A 21,745-nucleotide genomic window follows, 5' to 3' on the forward strand; every position below is an offset into this window, starting at 1 on the left:
ATATCTGTCTCTCCCTCCCTGGCAGTGTCTGCGGCGCCATTATCCCTCAGCTCACTGTTCCTGGGAATGCTTGGGCAAATCCTCCTATGTAAAGCTGCCTGGTTGTCAGTGCTGTGACTGTACAAGACACTTAAGTATTCTACCTGCCTTTTTTTAGTCAGTGTTCGTTAAGAAAGAGTGCACTTAGTCAGGGTTTCCTAGTACAATTACCCTGTGATATACATCCAGTTCTTACTGTGTACTGTTATATCTATTGTTATATAGCTGTGTAAGCTAGTCCAGTGCAGTATTATTGTTAGTAATAACCTCTGCATTGTACAGACTGTGACTATTTGTGTGTGCATTTGATAGCTGAGTGGTGTCCATTTCGTGTCTTTCACTCAACCTGCTATCCCTATATTCTATTACCTGAGGGGGCTTGGTGCGTCAGGTGTTATTTAATATAGGATTTTCACAAAGATATACTGTATTACGTATTTTTCTCTGTGATTTAGTCACCATATCTGTCCTTTATCTCTGCTGGTGCTGACTACACTGCGCAGGGGTTTGGGCTAGAGTTATCGTGCTGCTGACAAATTGTACTATGGGGGTAATTCCAAGTTGATCGCAGCAGGATTTTTGATAGCAATTGGGCAAAATCATGTGCACTGCAGGGGGGCAGATATAACATTTGCAGAGAGAGTTAGATTTGGGTGGGTTATTTTATTTCTGTGCAGGGTAAATACTGGCTGCTTTATTTTTACACTGCAAATTAGATTGCAGATTGAACACACCCCACCCAAATCTAACTCTCTCTGCACATGTTATATCTGCCTTCCCTGCAGTGCACATGGTTTTGCCCAATTGCTAACAAAAATCCTGCTGCGATCAACTTGGAATTACCCCCTATGTTACCTGATACTGCAAGTTATATCATGTCTGCTTCTGAGGGTAACGGTTCTGGGGCTGAACACACTGCCGGTGTTGCTGAAGCCGCAGATACCTATGAGGAGAATATAGCAGCTTTGGGCTCTGGTTCTGGGGGCTCCTTGCCCCCCAGTGGGACGGTGGCAACGGGGGCAAATAATGACCCGCCGTGGGCCGCTTTTTCCACGCTTCTGCATACGCTAGTTCATAAACTAACACCCCCTATGGGACCCCCAATGTCGGTGCAACCGTTTGTGGTCCCTGCAGCTAACCCGCCGTGGGCGGACGATTTATCTGCTCAAATAAAGAAGTTGAACCAGTCCATGACTACTAAAAAGTCTGACCGTCGCTCGCCTACGTCCAAGGGGTCCTCTAAGCGAGCGCTTGTCTCCTCACAATCCACTGTTGTCACTGACACCTCGTCGGATGAAGACGGCACTTACACTGACCCCACAGGTTCTGACTCGGATACGGCTGATGGGGAGGGTGGTTCACATGTGGATGTTCCTGATCTTTTGGAGGCTATTAAGTTAATTTTACAGATTACGGATGATCCCGAGCCATCCGTTCCTCCTAAGAAACCAGATAGGTTCAAGCTTCAGAAGGTGATTAAACAAGTTTAACCTCACTCTGACCACCTAATTGATATACGTCAGGAACCCTAGGAAAACCCGGGTACGAAGTTTGTGCCTCAAAAGAAGATGCTGGCTCGCTATCCCCTCGCGCCGGAGCTGTCTAAGAATTGGGAAACGCCTCCTCCAGTGGACTCACATGTGGCTAGGATGGTGGTTTCCTCAGCTCTACCGGTCACCACCGTCACGTAAAAGAGCCTACGGATAAACGTGTGGAGGGTTGTCTGAAAGTGATTTACACCCTCACGGGTGTAGTGTTCACTCTAGGAGTGAAAAGGGGCAGGGCGCGCATCCGAAATGGGGGCGCGACCACACAAATTAGGGGGCAAATTAGGGGGCGTGGCCACGCCTTCGTCATTTTAGGGGGCGGTGCGGCCCACAGACGCTACTATAGAGAGCGTCTGTGGCCGGCGACGTCACTTTTGGGGGCGTGCCCAGCACCTCCGTCGGTGCTGGGCTTCCCCCAGCCCTCTCCCAATGCGTGAATGGATGCCGCGCGCATGCGCACGGCATCTATACACGCCGGGAGGGCAGGGAGCGGGCGGCTGTTCTAGCAGGGCGCCGCAAAAGGGGCAGGGCGGGTTTTGCCTGTTAAAAAACTGGGGCAGGGCGCGGCGCCCTGCTAAAACAGCCTAGAGTGAACACTACGGGTGCTGCACAAAGGCCCACTATTGCAGCTACTTGGGCTGCAGAGGCCATTGAAGCATGGGCCTTGGAGTTAGATGCTGTAATCTCCTCTGACCATGCTAGACAATGCTTGTCTTATATTGTCACAGCTCCTCGTTATATTAAAGAGGCGGCTTCTGATGCCGGTATCCTCACAGCCAAGGCCTCTACTACGTCAGTCCTGGCTCGCCGGATATTGTGGCTGAGATCCTGGTCTGTGGATCTGGACTCTAGAAAAACCCTGGAGGTACTCCCTTTTAAGGGAGATATTCTGTTTGGCGAGGATTTAAATAAGATTGTGGCTGACTTGGCTACTGCCAAAACTGCCTGTCTGCCAAGTACTGCTCCTTCTGTGTCGAAGGCTAAAGTTACTTCCTTTCGCCCCTTTCGTCCTTCAGGTAAAGCAAAAGGTCAGGCGTACAACAAGCAGGCTCGCACTTCCAAACCTGGTAAGCCTAAGCCCAAAAGAGCCTGGGAGGCCCGTCAGCCAGCTTCCAAGACAGATAAGCCTGCCCCATGACGGGGCGAGCCTCCCTTTGGGGGATCCCAGGGTGGGGGGCCGGCTTCTAGGGTATAACCAGGAATGGTTGAAGACCACTTCAGATGCCTGGGTATGGGAAATCGTCACTCGAGGATACGCCATAGCCTTCAAAAACCGACCCCCTCATCGATTTTGCCAGACAGATGTCCCGTTGGACAAGACAAAGGCAAACACTCTACATTCGGTGGTACAGACCCTCCTGGATACAGGAGTCGTAGTGCAGGTGCCTCTTGCACAGAGGGGCCGGGGGTATTATTCTCCGCTATTTCTAGTCCCGAAACCGAATGGGTCCTCCCGGCCCATTCTCAACCTCAAGGCATTGAACAGGTTTCTGAAGGTTTCCAAGTTCCGGATGGAAACCCTTCGCTCTATAGTTCTAGCCTTGGAACCTGGGGACTACATGGTCTCCCTGGATATACAGGATGCTTACCTGCATATTCCTATAGCAGTGTCTCATCAGCAATACCTGAGATTTGCGATTGTCAACTGCCATTACCTGTTTCGGGCGTTACCCTTTGGTTTAACAACGGCTCCGCGAGTCTTTACAAAAGTCATGGCGATGATGACTATGGTACTCCGCCGTCAAGGGGTCAGGATATTGCCGTATTTGGACGACTTGTTAATCCTGGCAAATTCCCCAGAACTTCTCCTGCGTCATCTAGATGTGACGGTCCGGTTTCTGCAAGCCCACGGGGTGGCTCATCAACTGGAAGAAGTCCTCCCTGATCCCTGCTCAGAGCATGGTGCATCTGGGAGCACTATTGGACACTCACAACCAGCGGTTGTTCCTGTCTCAGGAGAAAGTCCTGAAACTTCAGGACAGGATTCGTTGCTTCTTATCTCGTCCGCAAGTGTCCATACATTCGGCGATGCAGGTGCTGGGCCTCATGGTGTCAGCATTCGACATGGTGGAGTACGCTCAATTTCACTCTTGCCCTCTCCAGAGGCTGATTCTAGCCAAATGGGACGGCCTGCCTCCCCGGATCAGGTCTCAAATGATCTCATTGACTCCGGAGGTCCGTCTGTCACTGCTCTGGTGGCTCTGGGACCAACAACTGTGCAGGGGCCGTCCATCCTGGATATCCGACTGGGTCCTGTTGACGACAGATGCCAGTCTAAGAGGTTGTGGTGCGGTGCTGGAGCAACACTTCCTTCAGGGGCGGTGGACCAAGGAGGAGTCCCTCCTCTCAATCAATAGTCTGGAGTTGCGGGCGGTCTTCAATGCCTTGAACCTAGCCCAGCATTTAATTCAGAATCGTCCTGTTCAAGTACAGTCTGACAACGCCACCACAGTGGCTTACATAAATCATCAAGGCGGCACTCGAAGCCGTCTAGCAATGAAGGAAGTCTCACGGATTCTACAGTGGGCAGAACGCCATCTACCGGCCATATCGGCAGTATTCATTCCGGGAGTCCTGAATTGGGAAGCGGACTTTCTCAGTCGTCAGGACGTGCATGCCGGCGAGTGGGGCCTCCATCCAGAAGTATTTCAACTCCTAGTGGAAAGGTGGGGCCTTCCAGACGTAGATCTGATGGCGTATCAACACAATCACAAGGTTCCGGTCTTCAGAGCAAGGACAAAGGATCCTCAAGCAGCATTCGTGGATGCGCTGGCAGTACCGTGAGGGTTTCGGCTGCCGTACGTGTTCCCTCCGGTGTCACTCCTGCCCAGGGTAATTCGGAAGTTCAAGCTAGAAAAAGGAATTCTGCTTCTCATAGCTCCAGCGTGGCCCAGACGGCACTGGTTCTCAGACCTGCAAGGCCTATTGTCAGAGCGTCCAATTCTACTTCCACAACGCCCAGACCTCCTCGTTCAGGGCCCCTGTGTCTACCAGGACCTAGCCCGGCTGTCTTTAACGGCGTGGCTCTTGAAGCTTCCGTATTAAGGACTAAAGGGTTTTCTGAGGCGGTCATTCAAACTATGTTGCTGGCCCGGAAACCGGCTTCGGCTCGGATTTACTATAGGGTCTGGCATTCTTACTTTGTTTGGTGCGCATCTAACGATTATGACGCTTCCAAGTTTAGTATAGCCAAGTTGTTGGCTTTTCTTCAGCAGGGCCAGGACTTAGGCCTGCGTCTGGCCTCCCTCAAGGTTCGAATATCTGCCTTACCGGTGTGGTTTCAGAGACAAATTGCGACCTTACCTGATGTGCATACCTTTACTCAGGGCGTGTTGTGTATCCAACCTCCCTATGTCCCGCCTGTGGCTCCTTGGGACTTGTCGGTGGTTTTGGGGGCGTTAAAAGAGTCTCCGTTTGAACTTCTTGGTTCAGCTGACCTTAAGTGGCTTTCCCTTAAGGTGGTGTTTCTGCTGGCTATTGCTTCAGCTAGAAGAGCGTCGGATTTGGGTGCCTTGTCCTGTAGTTCCCCATATCTGATATTTCACCGCGACCGGGCGGTTCTTAGGACTCGTCCCGGCTATCTACCTAAGGTGGTTTCTTCGTTCCACCTTAATCAGGATATTGTAGTTCCGGCACTTGTTTCTCCTGATCTGTCTCCCAAAGAGCGGTCTTTGGATGTGGTACGGGCTCTCCGCATCTATGTGAAGAGAACTGCTCCTATTGGGAAATCTGATTCTCTTTTGTTGTGTTTGGGTTTCACAAACGGGGCTGGCCTGCTCACAAGCAAACTCTGGCCAGATGGATTAGAATGGTGATTGCACATGCTTATGTGAAGGCTGGTCTCTCTGCTCCTGATCACATTAAAGCCCATTCTACTCTGTCTGTTGGACCTTTTTGGGCGGCCCAACGTGGTGCGACCCTTGAACAATTGTGCAAGGCGGCTACGTGGTCCTCTGTGAACACGTTCATAAGGTTCTATGCCTTCGATACCGCCGCTTCCCAGGATGCTTCCTTTGGACGCCGGGTTCTTGTGCCTGCTACAGTGCGTCCCCTCCCATAAGGAACTGCTTTAGGACATCCCCATTGTCCATTCCTTGTGGAGCCCAGTGTACCCCGCAGCAGAAAACGAGTTTTATGGTAAGAACTTACCTTTGTTAAAACTTTCTGCGAGGTACACTGGGCTCCACAAGGCGCCCACCCTGGCACACTTGGCTTCTTTGGGTTGGTGTGGCATTAGCCGCTGACACGTCTCCTGTCATGAGAATGTGGTGTTGTGGCTACTAACCGTTGTCGTCTCTTTTCCTGCTACTGCATTGGATTGGTTAACTAAAAACTGAGATCCTGTGCAGGGAGGCGGGGTGATATAGGAGGCGGCGCTATGCATTCTGGGAACAGTCAAAGCTTTGAGCCTGTTGGTGCCTCGGATCAAGATCCTACTCTACACCCCATTGTCCATTCCTTGTGGAGCCCAGTGTACCTCGCAGAAAGAGTTTTAACAAAGGTAAGTTCTTACCACAAAACTCGTTTTACACATGCCTTTTATATGGGGACTGGTCTTGGTTAATAGATGTACATAACTTGGGGTTCAGTCAATTCAACATATTGGGGGAATGTAATATGGTGTGAGAATCAGAAAGTGAGAGATTTTCTGAGATTTCTCATTTACATGGCATTTACATCATTTACATTACCTGGTTTTGTCATGTAAAAAGAAAAAAAAAAAAAACAGGAGAAATCTCCCAAAATCTCTCAATTTCTGATTCTCACACCCTATTACAGTGAAGGGGAACCTTTGGCACTCCAGCTGTTGTTGAACTACCAGCATGCCCTGCTACAGTTTTAGCATGGCCAAATAGCAAAACTGTAGCAGGGCCTGCTGGGATGTGTAGTTCAACAACAGCTGGAGTGCCAAAGGTTCCTATCACTGCCCTATTACATTCCCCCCTTGTCTTTAAAGATGTGTTATCCAAAGAGAAAATCTTTAGCTATAGGGAGCCCTGATTAGGAGACTAATTGAGCCCTATTACTGAGGACAAACCATATAGTATTGAGACCTTTTAAGTAATGGCAAGTCCGATATTAATCCTTGGAAAAATTAGACCAGTGACTTAAGGGTGTAGGTAATGGCATTCAGGACCAAAACACTGACCTCTACAACTTTTACTTTGAGTATATACTTAATGTGCTTTCACAAATTGTTATCAAGGGCTGGCTGGGCGGGAGGGGCAGGGTACCATCTGCCTCCCGGGCCAGTGCAATTTAAGTGTTCCAGAGCCACCTGACTACAGATTCCCGGTGGAAAGATGGGCCACTTGCTGGAGTCTGTCCCCCAGGCTGAAAGTTGCCAGCCAGCCCCTGATTGTTATCATCCTTAATACAGTATAATGGGACAAAAGCTTAACAGTCTTGCGGATATCTACTGTACTGTAGGTGACCTGACGTTTTTATACAGCTGACCTTTAAACTTAACAATGTACAGATGTGTCCTCTTACATCATTGCTGCAGTCGCACCAAACAGTCTCTCTTGGCTTGCCAGGTCCTGTGAGACTCCGTTCGTTTTGGGCATCCTTTTTTTTTTTTTTTTTTTTTTATTGAAAATGCAACACAATGCAACTTGGAAACACAAGGAGACTCTGCTGATTAATGTGATACAGGTTGAGTATCCCATATCCAAATATTCAGAAATACGGAATATTCCAAAATACGGAATTGTTTGAGTGAGATAGTGAAACCTTTGTTTTCTGATGGCTCAATGTACACAAACTTTGTTTAATACACAAAGTTATTAAACATATTGTGTTATGTGACCTTCAGGCTGTTCTCACCCTTGTCTTCCAGATTAAATTACAAGAACCGATTGAACACCGGTCTATTGGAGGACAGCTGCCACTCAGTGGTAGAGGAGTGCGAGAGGAGTCGGGAGACTTGCTTATATTAAATAAATACGTGTGGGACAAATGACGTAGGGTGTAGCGCTCAGTACCACCCTTGTTATGATTACAGGTTGAGTATCCCTTATCCAAAATGCTTGGGACCAGAAGTATTTTGATTATCGGATTTTTCCGTATTTTGGAATAATTGCATACCATAATGAGATATCATGGCGATGGGACCCAAGTCTAAGCACAGAATGCATTTATGTTACATATACACCTTATACACACAGCCTGAAATTCATTTTAGCCAATATTTTTAATAACTTTGTGCATTAAACAAAGTGTGTGTACATTCACACAATTAATTTGTTTCTTATACACCTTATACACACAGCCTGAAGGTCATTTAATACAATATTTTTAATAACTTTGTGTATTAAACAAAGTTTGTGTACATTAAGCCATCAGAAAACAAAGGTATCACCATCTCACTGTCACTCAAAAACTTCCATATTTCGGATATTCAGTATTTCGGAATATTTGGATATGGGATACTCAACCTGTGTGTGTGTGTGTGTGTGTGTGTGTAGATATATATATATATATATATATATATATATATATATATAATGTGTGTGTGCATATATAAATGTGTGTAGACAAAAGGGAATACAGCGCCACCTGTGAGATGGAATCTCAGTAAAAAAAAAAAAAAATATATATATATATATATATATATATATATATATAAATAATCTACTTAGAAAACCATAAAAACACCATAAAAAAGCACACACAACCTTATTAGCTGATAGGTCAGACAGCCCTAAAAATGCAATACTGGTATAGTGCTGCTGTGCTGCTATGTGTATGAGAAATGGAGGGATAGGGGTAACGGCGACAAGTGTTGCTGTAAAAATAGATTATATGCTAATAATATAAGAGCCAAAAAAATGTATAAATATTAAAAAGGTTTAGAGTGTAAAATAATTCCATATAAATTTTTTTTCATATAAAGACCATATGAAAACAGATGTACACAAAGTTAAAAAAGGATAGGAGATCAAACTTAGCTTAAAATTCAGGGGGGTCAGTATAGGAAACCCAACGCGTTTCGTCTCTCAGACTTCATCTATTATAGTGTGTGTACTTACCACTGAGGGCAACTGCTCCAATCCACTGACCTCCTTTTCTGGACACCTTGGTTTTCGATGTCCGAGCCTTCAGATCTGAAGAGATGTCAAGGTACAGAATCCTCTGAATGTATGTCAAGTGCGGCCAGTATAATGCGTCCCAGTCATTACCACCAGGAGACAAATATCTGCATTGCATTGAGAGACAGCAGTTTCAGTAGGCGTTCCTGGGAGGTGATTGGAGAGTGGCTAATGGGGGTAGACGTGTCAATGTCAGGGATTGCGTCAAAAGATGCAGTTCAACTGGCACTGGCAGCCATGATTCAATGAACATTCTGAGCACCATAGGGATGCTTTGATATCTGATGGTGCAAGCAATGTTTAATCAATGGCCCGTCTTCGTGTGCACTAGAGATGAGCGGATTCGGTTTTACTCGGTTTTACTCGGTTCTCAAAACCGAATCTTATTGGCTATCCAAAACACGTGACAACCGTGAGCCAATAAGATTTGGTTTTGAGAACCGAGTAAAACCGAGTAAAACCGAATCCGCTCATCTCTAGTGTGCACATTGACAGATTTGCATTACAGCTGATGGAATATCACATAAGAGTGCCCACTGACTGCGGCATTAGCATATCTACTCCAAATCACCTCCAAATCAGACCCAGTATTAATATACTCCCATTCCACCACCCAGATAGCAGTAATAATACCCCCACCCCAATAACAGTAATATACCCCCCCACAATGTTAATACACCCCCATCTTCTTAACATAATCCCCACAGATTGCATTAATATAACCCCCTACACTTTCCCATATACTTACCTCTGTAGGAAGTAGGCTGTCTGGTCTCAGAAGACTGCGGAGCTGGAGCTCAGGGGGTGAAGGAGAGACAGTCACAGACTGGGTAGAGGAGAGGAAAGGGGTAGAGTCTAGGGCAGGATAAGCAAAGACATAGGGATAGAGGAAAGAAAGGGCCGGGGCTTCACGGAGAAAAGGCGGAGTTTCAGCCGGAATGGAAGGGAGTAGACTCACCCTCATCGCAGCCCATTGGTGGCAGTGAGAAATGACCAGTTCGGCAGTGACTGCAACACTGAGTGCTGGCCTCGATGACCGCAGCAATTCAGCAGCAGCTGCGTGATCTCTGGGCCAAAGTGAAAGATTGCTATGGGTCCAGGGGCCCCTTGTGCTAAGGGGGCCTGTGGTTACATGCCCCCTGAGCCCCTCTCTTAGGGGGTAATTCCAAGTTGATCGCAGCAGGATATTTTTTAGCAGTTGGGCAAAACCATGTGCACTGCAGGGGGGGCAGATATAACGTGTGCAGAGAGAGTTAGATTTGGGTGGGTTATTTTGTTTCTGTGCAGGGTAGATACTGGCTGCTTTATTTTTACACTGCAATTTAGATTGTAGATTGAACTCACCCCACCCAAATCTATCTCTCTCTTCACATGTTATATCTGCCCCCCCTGCAGTGCACATGGTTTTGCCCAACTGCTAAAAAATATCCTGCTGCGATCAACTTGGAATTACCCCCTTAGTCCGGCTCTACTTCTCCGTGTACAGACTCAGTCACACACAATATACAGTACAAGTGTCAAATTAATCAGCACAGTCTCCCTGTGTGTCCTAGTCACATGTGTTGCTACTAAGGGGGTGATTCAGACCTGATCGTTGTGATGCTAATTTTCTTGTCCTGCGATCAAATAGTCGCCGCCCAAGGGTAGGGTAAATTTGTCCGTGCAAGCGTGCAATCGCATGTGTACACCGTGCAAAAATGTCCCTCAGTCAGTGGACAGCTGTAAATCCGTTCGCATCTCACTCACCATCGAATGATTTTCCCACTGTGTGCAGTCTGTGCACAGCCCAGGACTTACTCCTACAGTGCGAAAAGAACAGGCTGATCGGGTCCGGAGCGGACATCAGACGCCCTCCCAGAAAACGCTTGGGAACACCTGCGTTTTCCCTGACCCTCCCAGAAAATGGTCAGTTACCACCCACAAATGGCCTCTTCCTGTCAATCAGCCTGCGAATGGATGTGCGATTGAAATTTGTTGCAGCAGCTTATCGCTGTTTGGCAACGTGTGCATTGCGATGCATACGCATGCAAAGTCAATCGATAATCGCCCGCTGTATAAAAAACGCACAGCAGCGATCAGGTCTGAATTGGGCCCTAAGACGTTAGTAGTTGCACAGGACCGGTCAACTCACTCCTGCCAGGCACCTCCTGCTGCGTGGAGTATTGAGGCTGGATGTATCTGAATGAGGCTATTCAGATACATCCAGCATGTCTCTGTGCATCTCTTATTAAAACGGATAAATCTCAAGATCCATTATAATTATTTTTGTTGGCATTATAGAAGTGCAGCCGGGGTAGGGTTCCATATGATATCCTGGCTGACGGGATGCCAGCTGTCAGAATCCCGGCAGTGGCATCCCGCCAGCCGCAGTAATGACAGCAAATGCAGCGAGTCTCCATTCTGGCTCACTGCACTCACCACGCTTTGGGCCTGGTGGCAAGCTTTGCTCACCACAGGTTCTATATTCCCTCGGGTGGTGGCGTGGACCCACCACCCGAGTGTGAATACCGTGGATTCTGACGTCGGGATCGTAAATGCCGAGATCCCAACAGCTGGGTTATTAACTACATCCCAGGGGGTAGATTAGAGTGAGAGAATAGAGTGCTGTTGCAAAAAACTTGGATAAGGAATCACCCCCGGCCTGTATGATATCACAGAATTAAACCTGGATAGAAAACAGAATCTCCCGAGCTTGTATATGATTAAGCCTCTTTTCAGTCTCCATGTTTAATCCTTTCTTGTAGTCAGTAAAGTAAAGACTGATACATTGGGCCTGATTCAAAGTCGCAGGCAGTACTGTGGTTTAGCAATTTTTTTCATCTGATCATGTGCAAAAATTTCTGAAAAATCCTACGACACATGCGTTACAGAGTGGTGGTGTTCTTGCGATCAAGACAAATGGTATCAGCAATAGGGTGGAAAAATGATAGGCGCTCCTGGGTGCACGCAAAAATGTGCGTGTTACGGTTTTTTTTGATGCTGTGTCAATGCAAACAGCTGCTTTCTCAGTAGCTGGCATAGGAGTCCATAGTCGGACAGAAACTGCACCAGCCGTATGGTTGGTGCGTGTATAAGGGTGCATCAGTCCTTGCACATTCAGGAAATTGTGGCAGCTTTCGCATAAACTTGCAGACGTGCAGCCACCAGTAGATGCTGTGTGTGACTCAGATCTGCCCCATGTGTAGAGCTTTTCAGCCAGTGCTGCCACTTTTTAAAGACACAGGGGTAAATTTACTAAGATTCGTATTTTCCCGTTTCAGGTCAAAGTTCAATCACGAATGACATCGAAAGTGTAAAACTGCAACTTTTTGAATTTATTACGACTAATTTACTAAGCTGTCGTATTCGGATTTTTCTTTTGTTCCGATGTCGATGTCATTCGTGTTTTTTTTTTTTTTTTTTACGGCAGTGATTAGCAAAACACTGCCGACTTTTTAAAAATGAATCTCGGCCGGATCTGTGTGATCCGTGCTGGGGTTCATTATTTTTTTTTTTTTTTTTTTTAAATTAAACCCTGTAAAATCACAAAAAAAAAATGCGTGGGGTCCCCCCTCCTAAGCATAACCAGCCTCGGGCTCTTTGAGCCGATCCTGGTTGCAAAAATATGGGGGAAAAAATGACAGGGGTTCCCCCATATTTAAGCAACCAGCATTGGGCTCTGCGCCTGGTCCTGGTTCCAAAAATACGGGGGACAAAAAGAGTAGGGGTCCCCCGTATTTTTAAAACCAGCACCGGGCTCCACTAGCTGGACAGATAATGCCACAGCCGGGGGTCACTTTTATATAGTGCCCTGCGGCCGTGGCATCAAAAATCCAACGTGTCACCCCTGGCCGGGGTACCCTGGGGGAGTGGGGACCCCTTCAATCAAGGGGTCCCCCCCCCCAGCCACCCAAGGGCCAGGGGTGAAGCCCGAGGCTGTCCCCCCCCATCCAATTGACTGCGGATGGGGGGCTGATAGCCTTTTGTCAAAATGAAAAGATATTGTTTTTAGTAGCAGTACTACAAGTCCCAGCAAGCCTCCCCCGCATGCTGGTACTTGGAGAACCACAAGTACCAGCATGCGGCGGAAAAACGGGCCCGCTGGTACCTGTAGTACTACTACTAAAAAAATACCCAAATAAACACAAGACACACACACCTTGAAAGTAAAGATTTATTACATACATCCACACAAACATATACACATACTTACCTTATGTTCACACGCAGGTCGGTCCTCTTCTCCAGTAGAATCCAAGGGGTACCTGTTGAAAAAATTCTACTCACCAGATCCAGGGTCCCAGGCTCCTCGTAGCATCCTTTTGTAATCCACGTACTTGAATAAAATAACAAAACGGAGACCCGAGCCACGAACTGAAAGGGGCCCCATGTTTTCACATGGGACTCCTTTCCCCGAATGCCAGAAACCCACTCTGACTTCTGTCTAAGTGGGTTTCTTCAGCCAATCAGGGAGCGCCACGTTGTAGCACTCTCCTGATCGGCTGTGTGCTCCTGTACTGAGTGACAGGCGGCACACGGCAGTGTTACAATGTAGCGCCTATGCGCTCCATTGTAACCAATGGTGGGAACTTTCTGCTCAGCGGTGACGTCACTTTAGGTCAACCGCAGGGCAGAAAGTTCCCACCATTGGTTACAATGGAGCGCATAGGCGCTACATTGTAACACTGCCGTGTGCCGCCTGTCACTCAGTACAGGAGCACACAGCCGATCAGGAGAGTGCTACAACGTGGCACTCCCTGATTGGCTGAAGAAACCCACTTAGACAGAAGTCAGAGTGGGTTTCTGGCATTCGGGGAAAGGAGTCCCATGTGAAAACATGGGGCCCCTTTCAGTTCGTGGCTCGGGTCTCCGTTTTGTTATTTTATTCAAGTACGTGGATTACAAAAGGATGCTACGAGGAGCCTGGGACCCTGGATCTGGTGAGTAGAATTTTTTCAACAGGTACCCCTTGGATTCTACTGGAGAAGAGGACCGACCTGCGTGTGAACATAAGGTAAGTATGTGTATACGTTTGTGTGGATGTATGTAATAAATCTTTACTTTCAAGGTGTGTGTGTCTTGTGTTTTTTTGGGTATTTTTTTAGTAATAGTACTACAGGTACCAGCGGGCCCATTTTTCCGCCGCATGCTGGTACTTGTGGTTCTCCAAGTACCAGCATGCGGGGGAGGCTTGCTGGGACTTGTAGTACTGCTACTAAAAACAATATCTTTTCATTTTAAACAAAGGCTATCAGCCCCCCATCCGCAGCCCATTGGATGGGGGGGACAGCCTCGGGCTTCACCCCTGGCCCTTGGGTGGCTGGGGGGGGGGACCCCTTGATTGAAGGGGTCCCCACTCCCCCAGGGTACCCCGGCCAGGGGTGACGTTGGATTTTTGATGCCACGGCCGCAGGGCACTATATAAAAGTGACCCCCGGCTGTGGCATTATCTGTCCTGCTAGTGGAGCCCGGTGCTGGTTTTAAAAATACGGGGGACCCCTACTCTTTTTGACCCCCGTATTTTTGGAACCAGGACCAGGCGCAGAGCCCGATGCTGGTTGCTTAAATATGGGGGAACCCCTGTCAATTTTTCCCCCATATTTCTGCAACCAGGATCGGCTCAAAGAGCCCGAGGCTGGTTATGCTTAGGAGGGGGGACCCCACGCAATTTTTTTTTTAAAAATAACCACTTTCACACCCCTTCCCACTGATATACATGCACGGATCTCATGGATCCGTGCATGCCTATCCAATCACGGATATAAAAAGCAGGTCTGTTTTTTTTTTTTGCACTTTTTTCCGAGTTGTAATTTTTCACGGCAGTGTTTTTTTTTTTTTTTTGCTTTGCACTTCTTAGTAAATGACCGAGATTCATACTTAAACAGCCGCGTTTTGACCGATGGTGTATTCATTCGTATTTTTTTGGATGACCTTCCAAAAAAATACGAATGCCCTCATCACTGCCGTGATTTAAGTTTAGTATATGACCGAGATGACACTTTGAAGAAAAAACGGCATCTCGGTCAAAATCGGGACCTTAGTAAATTTACCCCACAGTTCTGTGTTCCCGACATCTTAGTTCGTCTCAGCAGTGGAAAATAACTGCAGGAGAAAGGTACCTACTGTATAATGATGGGGGCACAATTAGTGAAAGAGTGGACTCTCCTGTTTCGAGCTAGAAGTTGTTGCCTTGTGATCAGTGTGAATACCAAGTATTACCCCTGAAACTACAGGGTTGGTGGAAGATTTCCCCATTTTGGCTTCCAGAAGTCGGGTGATTGACGTGGGTCTGGGACTCCAGGTCGACACACCTTAGGTCAACGCCAATTGGTCGATACACCTTAGGTCGACATGGACAAAAGGTCGACATGGACAAAAGGTCGACATGAGTTTTTTAATGTTTTTTTGGTGTCGTTTTCTTCGTAGAGTGACCGGGAACCCCAATTAGTGCCCCGCATCCCCTCGCATGGCTCGCTTCGCTCGCCATGCTTCGGACATGGTGCCTTCCCTCCGCTTCGCTCGGCACAGATGACCGTTCCAATCGTAGTCCACGTGGATCGTTAAGTATGAAAAGGTTCCAAAAAAGAAAAAAATTGTGAATGTCCATGTCGACCTAAGGTGTGTTGATCAATTGGCGTCGACCTAAGGTGTCGAGCTTTTTGTTGTCGACCTGGAGTCCGGATACCGATTGGCGTTCCATGTGAAATTCCATGCTCTTTTCCCTACCTGATCACAGGTGATTACCAGAGAAAGTCCATATTCTGACTGTCAAACTCCCTTGCTGAAATGCAAAATAAGGGAATCATTCTATGAACAATTATGCTCATGTATTTTTGAGAGTTTATTGCTTAAGGATTAATTAAACTTGGAATGTCTTTTAATAGATTAATTTTATTGTCTGTGCTCAGTTCATGTTTTGTAATGCACTTTTGTTCCCCCTCTCTAGTACCATCCCCTGGACAACTTCAGCAAAGAGTACACAGCGTGGGTAATTTCCCAATATCAGTGAGGCCACCTCTTAAAGCCACAGCCTATGTCAGTCCAACGATACAAGGCAATAGCGGCATTCCTCAGTCAACTAGTTTACAGTCTTTATCAAGTTCTGGGATTCCTATGCCAAACAAGACTTCAAGTGCATTGCCTATAGGGAGAAGTGCTCTCCCCAGACCTGCTCTGTCCACCACCAGTGTCAGCAGTATACCGCGCAGCAAGATCGCTGCTCCGCCACGCAGGTAATTAGTTTTGATAAATATTTCACCATTGGTTTATTGTTTACCTACTGTATCTAATTTGTTTGGCTTTGTTGCAGCTCCTCACATTTCATCTTTCTTGTACTTTACATATATGTTTACTGCTCTTTTTCCTTCTACCTAACCCTTTCCTTATTTGTGGTACATCTCACTTGGTACTGTATAGTTTGTTACCTCATGTTAGTCTATGTACATAAGTTTTAAATTGGGCAGAAACAGGGCAAATTTCAGATGCTTGCAGTGGAGATAGAAGCAGAATATTTCAGCAGGTGAGTGGGCTGTTTTACGGGGAAGCAGTACCTAGAAATGTATTCCTTCTTTAAAATTGTTTCTTGAACAGATTCACCGTTAAACATTCGACTAAACAAATCTAGACAAATTCCAGCAGGACAAAAACATGTATGAACTAATGGTGGCTTTCAAAAAATGGACCTGCAATTTTCACTGTTTAACTAACAAAAATAAAATAACAATAAATGCTATAAAATGTAACTATTTAGGGGGGAATTCAATTAGCTAATTTATCCCCTGGGGCTATTCAATAAGCCTAGATATGAGCACATCGGCATCGCTGATTGGGGATTTTATTTATGCGTCTGTAAAGACACAGAAAAAAATCCCAGATAACTAGGGGTTTTAATAGGTGCCACAAACCTGTGAGCACCAAAATCATGTGAACTTTTCACAAACTCGGTGTGTTAATACATTAACAGCTGTTAAAAAAAAAAAAAAAAAGATTTAGGGGTACATTTACTAAGCAGTGATAAGAGTGGAGAAGTGAGCCAGTGGAGAAATTTCCCCATCAACCAATCAGCAGCTCTGTATCATTTTATAGTATGCAAATTATAGATGTTACTTCAGTGCTGATTGGTCGATGGGGAAATTTCTCTACTGGCTCACTTCTCCACTCTTATCACTGCTTAGTAAATGTACCCCTTAGTGTGAATAAAGGGTCTGGATTTGAATAGCCTCAGGCAATAAAACCCAAAGCCATCACCCATTTTCACCCCCGTTCTCTTAACATGCAAACCTGACATTCGAATCGTGAATGCAAGCAGCAGAAGCTGAACTAGATCAAACAGGCCAATTGTATAGCAGACAATTTCCAGGCTTTCACTCTGACCAAATTCTATAGATTTTTTTTTAAAGAAATGAAATTAATTCTACCATCCCTAGAAATAACCAGTCTCCTTGTGGGATAGTGAGTACAGAGCTGCATTCGACAGGTACTATGTCATAATATGAGAGAAATTCTGGTGAGGACAAAGTCACAGACTTGAATGCTAGATAGTGGAAGGAGCAGCAGTATAACATTGTGATGTCAGGCACTTGCCAAATTAATGCAGGAAGACTGTGGAGCCAAACACGCGTTTTATATGAATTTAGATTTATACATCAACTTCTTTTCTATTGTATTTTCTGTTGTGCTTATTCACTTACATATAATACCTGATATTTATTGCTGGATTATTTTGTGTTAAAAAAAATACCATTGAGAAATACGACTTGGGGTAAATGCATAACTATCACTGTTCTTTTTATCTTCTTGCCTGTGAAAAAGCATTTTGTGTAGTGCACAAACAGATAAAACACACTTTTTATTAAAGTATATTTATCAAGCAAAGACTTTTTTATTTATCAACCACTTTTTTGGGTGTCCCTCCAATAGAGCATTGCATTACAGCTCCATTATAACAAACTGCAAAACTGTTATGCTTTTAGTAGTTTGAGCTAAAAACATCTCAGGGTGGCGTTCTGCATACTTGCAATGTGATTCTGTCTCCGATGTCAGCAGCCGAGTATTCAGTACTTTTCTTGATTTGTCTTTAGCTCTCAAGGAGGCTGTTCCCATAATAAGGGGATTTCCCATTCTTGTCTGTGGCTTGGATGGTCACCTAGAGGAAAATAATCATGAGACTACAATTTATGTTAACCTTAAGGCCACCATATATTAGCGACTAATTACCACTATTTCATGATAATCCGATGGCCAGGTCTGGGAATCAGGATTATTAAACATGTTTGAAAATATAAATTCCCCGATCCTGACAGAAAACAGTTGGGATTGGCAATAAAGGGATTTATAATACGCCCGAATGTCCTTGATTCCCCCGACAGTTCACCGATCATGGATGGCCACTAGTCAGATTGGAGAAACGCTTGTCGAATGTGTGGGGCACTTGTAGTGTTCCTTCATTCAGAAATTTTTTTTCCTGGCATATGTTTCCACTTTTTCTTCTTTTTTATGTTTTTATTTTTTTAAATCAAATTGAGTGCTGTTTGTGTCAAAAAGCAATGGATGCACAACATTTTTAATTATTTAATATAAATAGCAATACCTAAATAAAATACAATTATACATGTATGAATATTTAGTATATACAATTGGATTTAAAAACTTGTTACCACCTTCATTATTTAAAATAATCCGTCTGATTACGTTTTAAGGGAGTAGTTCTAGTAGATGTTTAGTCTGATGGGAGTAGTACTGTGAACAATGGGGTCCCGGATTTCCGGAAGCACTGAAGTATCTGATGGTTATTGATGGGGATGCAGCTTTTTACTGGTTAAGCCTTTCTTGGTTCCCTGCTTCACCAATTTTAGCCATGAAGCCATGAAGCATTAGTCTCTAATCTGCTCAGTCACAAAGTTTGTGCCCGACAGCGAGTATTTACACGGTGCTTTTCTTGTGTTAATAACCCCACTCCTATTCCCCTCATAAAGGGGTATATTCAATTGCAGTCGAAAACTGCCGTCTGTCGAAAAGACATCAGTTTTCTACTTTTTGAGGTCGAATCCTGATTCGATCTATTCAGAGCTTTTCGACAAGTCGAGGCATTCGACTTGTCGAAAAGCACGTGGCTCGGTGGAATAGCTGCCGATCCACGTGTTGATGTCGAAAACGGGGCCAAATCCGACAGGTTTTGGCCCCGTTTTCGACCATCTCAATCCGACATCAAAATGATGTCGGAATGAGATGGACCCGGAGGAGGCGAGAAGGGGGGGCGCAGGGAGACGGGGGGACAGGCGGCGGCCATACAGGAGATCAGCGCTGCAGCTGGATGTCACTCACCCGCCCGACCTCACGGCAGCTTCCACCCGGCTCCTATAAAGAACTTGAGATTGGTGTGCACTTGCTCCTCCCTCTGTGCCCCTCCTCCAGACCTCAGTTAGATCCTGTGCCCAGAGGAGACTGGGTGCACTACAGAGGAGCTCTCTTGAGTTTCTCTGAAAAAGAATTTTGTTAGGTTTTTTATTTTCAGGGAGCACTGCTGGCAACAGGCTCCCTGCATCGTGGGACTGAGGAGAGAGAAGCAGACCTACTTAAATGATAGGCTCTGCTTCTTAGGCTACTGGACACCATTAGCTCCAGAGGGTCGGAACACAGGTCTCACCCTCGCCGTTCGTCCCGGAGCCGCGCCACCGTCCTCCTCACAGAGCCGGAAGATAGAAGCCGGGTGAGTATAAGAAGAAAGAAGACTTCAAAGGCGGCAGAAGACTTCAGATCTTCTCTGAGGTAACGCGCAGCGCCATTGCTCCCACACACAACACACACAGCGGGCACTGAAGGGTGCAGGGGGAGTGCCCTGGGCAGCAATTATAAACCTCTAGGGACTGGCTAACATATATATATATATATATATATATATATATATATATATAGAGGCTGCGGAGGCAGTATATTATATAATCCCCCGCCAGTATAGAAAATTTGGGCCGGACCGAAGCCCGCCGCTGAGGGGGCGGAGCTTGATCCTCCAGCACTAACCAGCGCCATTTTCTCCACAGCACACTGCAGAGAAGCTGGCTCCCTGGACTCTCCCCTGCTGAACACGGTGATAGAGAGCAAAAAAGGGGGGGGGCAGTGAGTGTATATTTATATATTTATATAAAAGCGCTGTTTTGTGTGGGAATTTGGTTTCCAGTGTCAGTTGGCGCTGGGTGTGTGCTGGTATACTCGCTCTCTGTCTCTCCAAAAGGCCTTATTGGGGAACTGTCTCCATATAGATATATCCCTGAGTGTGTGGGGGTGTCGGTACGCGTGTGTCGGCATGTCTGAAGCGGAAGGCTCATCTAAGGAGGAGGTGGAGCAGATGATTATGGTGTCTCCGTCGGCAACTCCGACACCTGATTGGTTGGATATGCTGAATGTTTTAAATGCAAATGTGTCTTTATTACATCAGAGGTTGGACAAAGCAGAGTCCAGGGATAGAACAGGGAGTCAGTCCATGGCTTTGACTGTGTCACAGGGCCCTTCAGGGTCTCAGAAACGTCCCCTGTCCCAAGTAGCAGACACTGATACCGACACGGATTCTGACTCCAGTGTCGACTACGATGATGCGAGGTTACACCCAATTGTGGCCAAAAGTATTCATTATATGATTATTGCAATAAAGGATGTTTTACATATCACTGATGACCCCTCTGTCCCTGACAAGAGGGTACACATGTTTAAGGAAAAGAAACCTGAGGTAACCTTTCCCCCATCTCATGAGCTGAACGCGTTATTTGAAAAGGCTTGGCAAACTCCAGACAAGAAACTGCAGATTCCCAAAAGAATTCTTATGGCGTATCCTTTCCCTGCGCAAGACAGGTTACGGTGGGAATCCTCACCCAGGGTGGACAAGGCGTTAACGCGCTTGTCCAAAAAGGTGGCGCTACCGTCTCCAGACACGGCCGCCCTCAAGGATCCTGCTGATCGCAGACAGGAAACTACCTTAAAATCTATTTATGCACATATTGACCTTAGGTCACATTAAAGACGCAGTTTTATATATGAGAGACGCTCAGAGAGACGTTGGTCTGCTAGGTTCGAGAGCCAACGCCATGGCGATTTCTGCTAGGCGAGCCCTGTGGACCCGCCAATAGACGGGTGATGCCGACTCAAAGAAGCATATGGAAGTTTTACCTTACAAAGGTGAGGATTTATTTGGGGAAGGTCTCGAGGACCTGGTTTCCACAGCTACCGCGGGCAAATCTACTTTTTTACCTTATGTTTCCCCACAGCAAAAGAAAACGCCGCAATATCAGATGCAGTCCATTCGGTCGCATAAGTCCAGAAGAGGTTGGGGCTCTTCCTTCCTCGCTAGAGGTAAGGGAAGAGGGAAAAAGCAGCCTGCTACGGCTAGTTCCCAGGAGCAGAAGTCCTCCCCGGCTTCTACTAAATCCACCGCATGACGCTGGGGCTCCACTTAGGGAGTCTGTGCCGGTGGGGGCACGTCTTCGACTCTTCAGCCACGTCTGGGTTCAGTCAGACGTGGATCCTTGGGCAATGGAAATTGTATCCCAAGACTACAAGCTAGAATTCGAAGACATGCCTCCTCGCCGGTTTTTCAAATCGGCTCTACCAGCTTCTCCCCCAGAGAGGGAGATAGTTTTAGCTGCAATTCAAAAACTGTGTCAACAACAAGTGGTTGTCGAGGTTCCCCTAGTTCAACAGGGGAAGGGGTACTATTCAACCCTATTTGTGGTCCCGAAACCGGATGGCTCGGTCAGACCCATTCTAAATTTAAAATCCCTAAACCTGTACTTGAAAAAGTTCAAATTCAAGATGGAACCGCTCCGGGCAGTTATCTCCAGCCTGGAGGGGGGGGGATTTATGGTGTCACTGGACATAAAGGACGCATACCTTCATGTCCCCATATATCCCCCTCATCGGGCGTACCTGAGATTCGCTGTGCAGGACTGTCATTACCAGTTTCAGACGTTGCCGTTTGGGCTTTCCACAGCCCCGAGGATTTTCACCAAGGTAATGGCGGAAATGATGGTGCTCCTGCGCAGGCAGGGAGTCACATTTATCCCGTACTTGGATGATCTCCTGATAAAGGCGAGATCGAGA

The 21,745-nt window shown here is 46.4% G+C and overlaps 1 protein-coding gene across 3 annotated transcripts in view; it reads left to right on the forward strand.

Moving 5' to 3' along the window:
* The window catches only part of SLAIN1 (SLAIN motif family member 1), a 112,272-nt gene that overhangs the window by 76,703 nt on the left and 13,824 nt on the right, over nt 1-21,745 (forward strand). For all 3 annotated transcript variants that reach the window (XM_063952988.1, XM_063952987.1, XM_063952989.1), the window contains one exon: nt 15,603-15,888. In XM_063952988.1, the coding sequence (XP_063809058.1) occupies nt 15,603-15,888 (286 nt within the window). The remainder of the gene's footprint in view (nt 1-15,602; nt 15,889-21,745) is intronic.

The sequence above is a fragment of the Pseudophryne corroboree genome, chromosome 2 (genome assembly GCF_028390025.1).
Source record: "Pseudophryne corroboree isolate aPseCor3 chromosome 2, aPseCor3.hap2, whole genome shotgun sequence".
In the NCBI taxonomy this organism is placed as follows: domain Eukaryota; kingdom Metazoa; phylum Chordata; class Amphibia; order Anura; family Myobatrachidae; genus Pseudophryne; species Pseudophryne corroboree.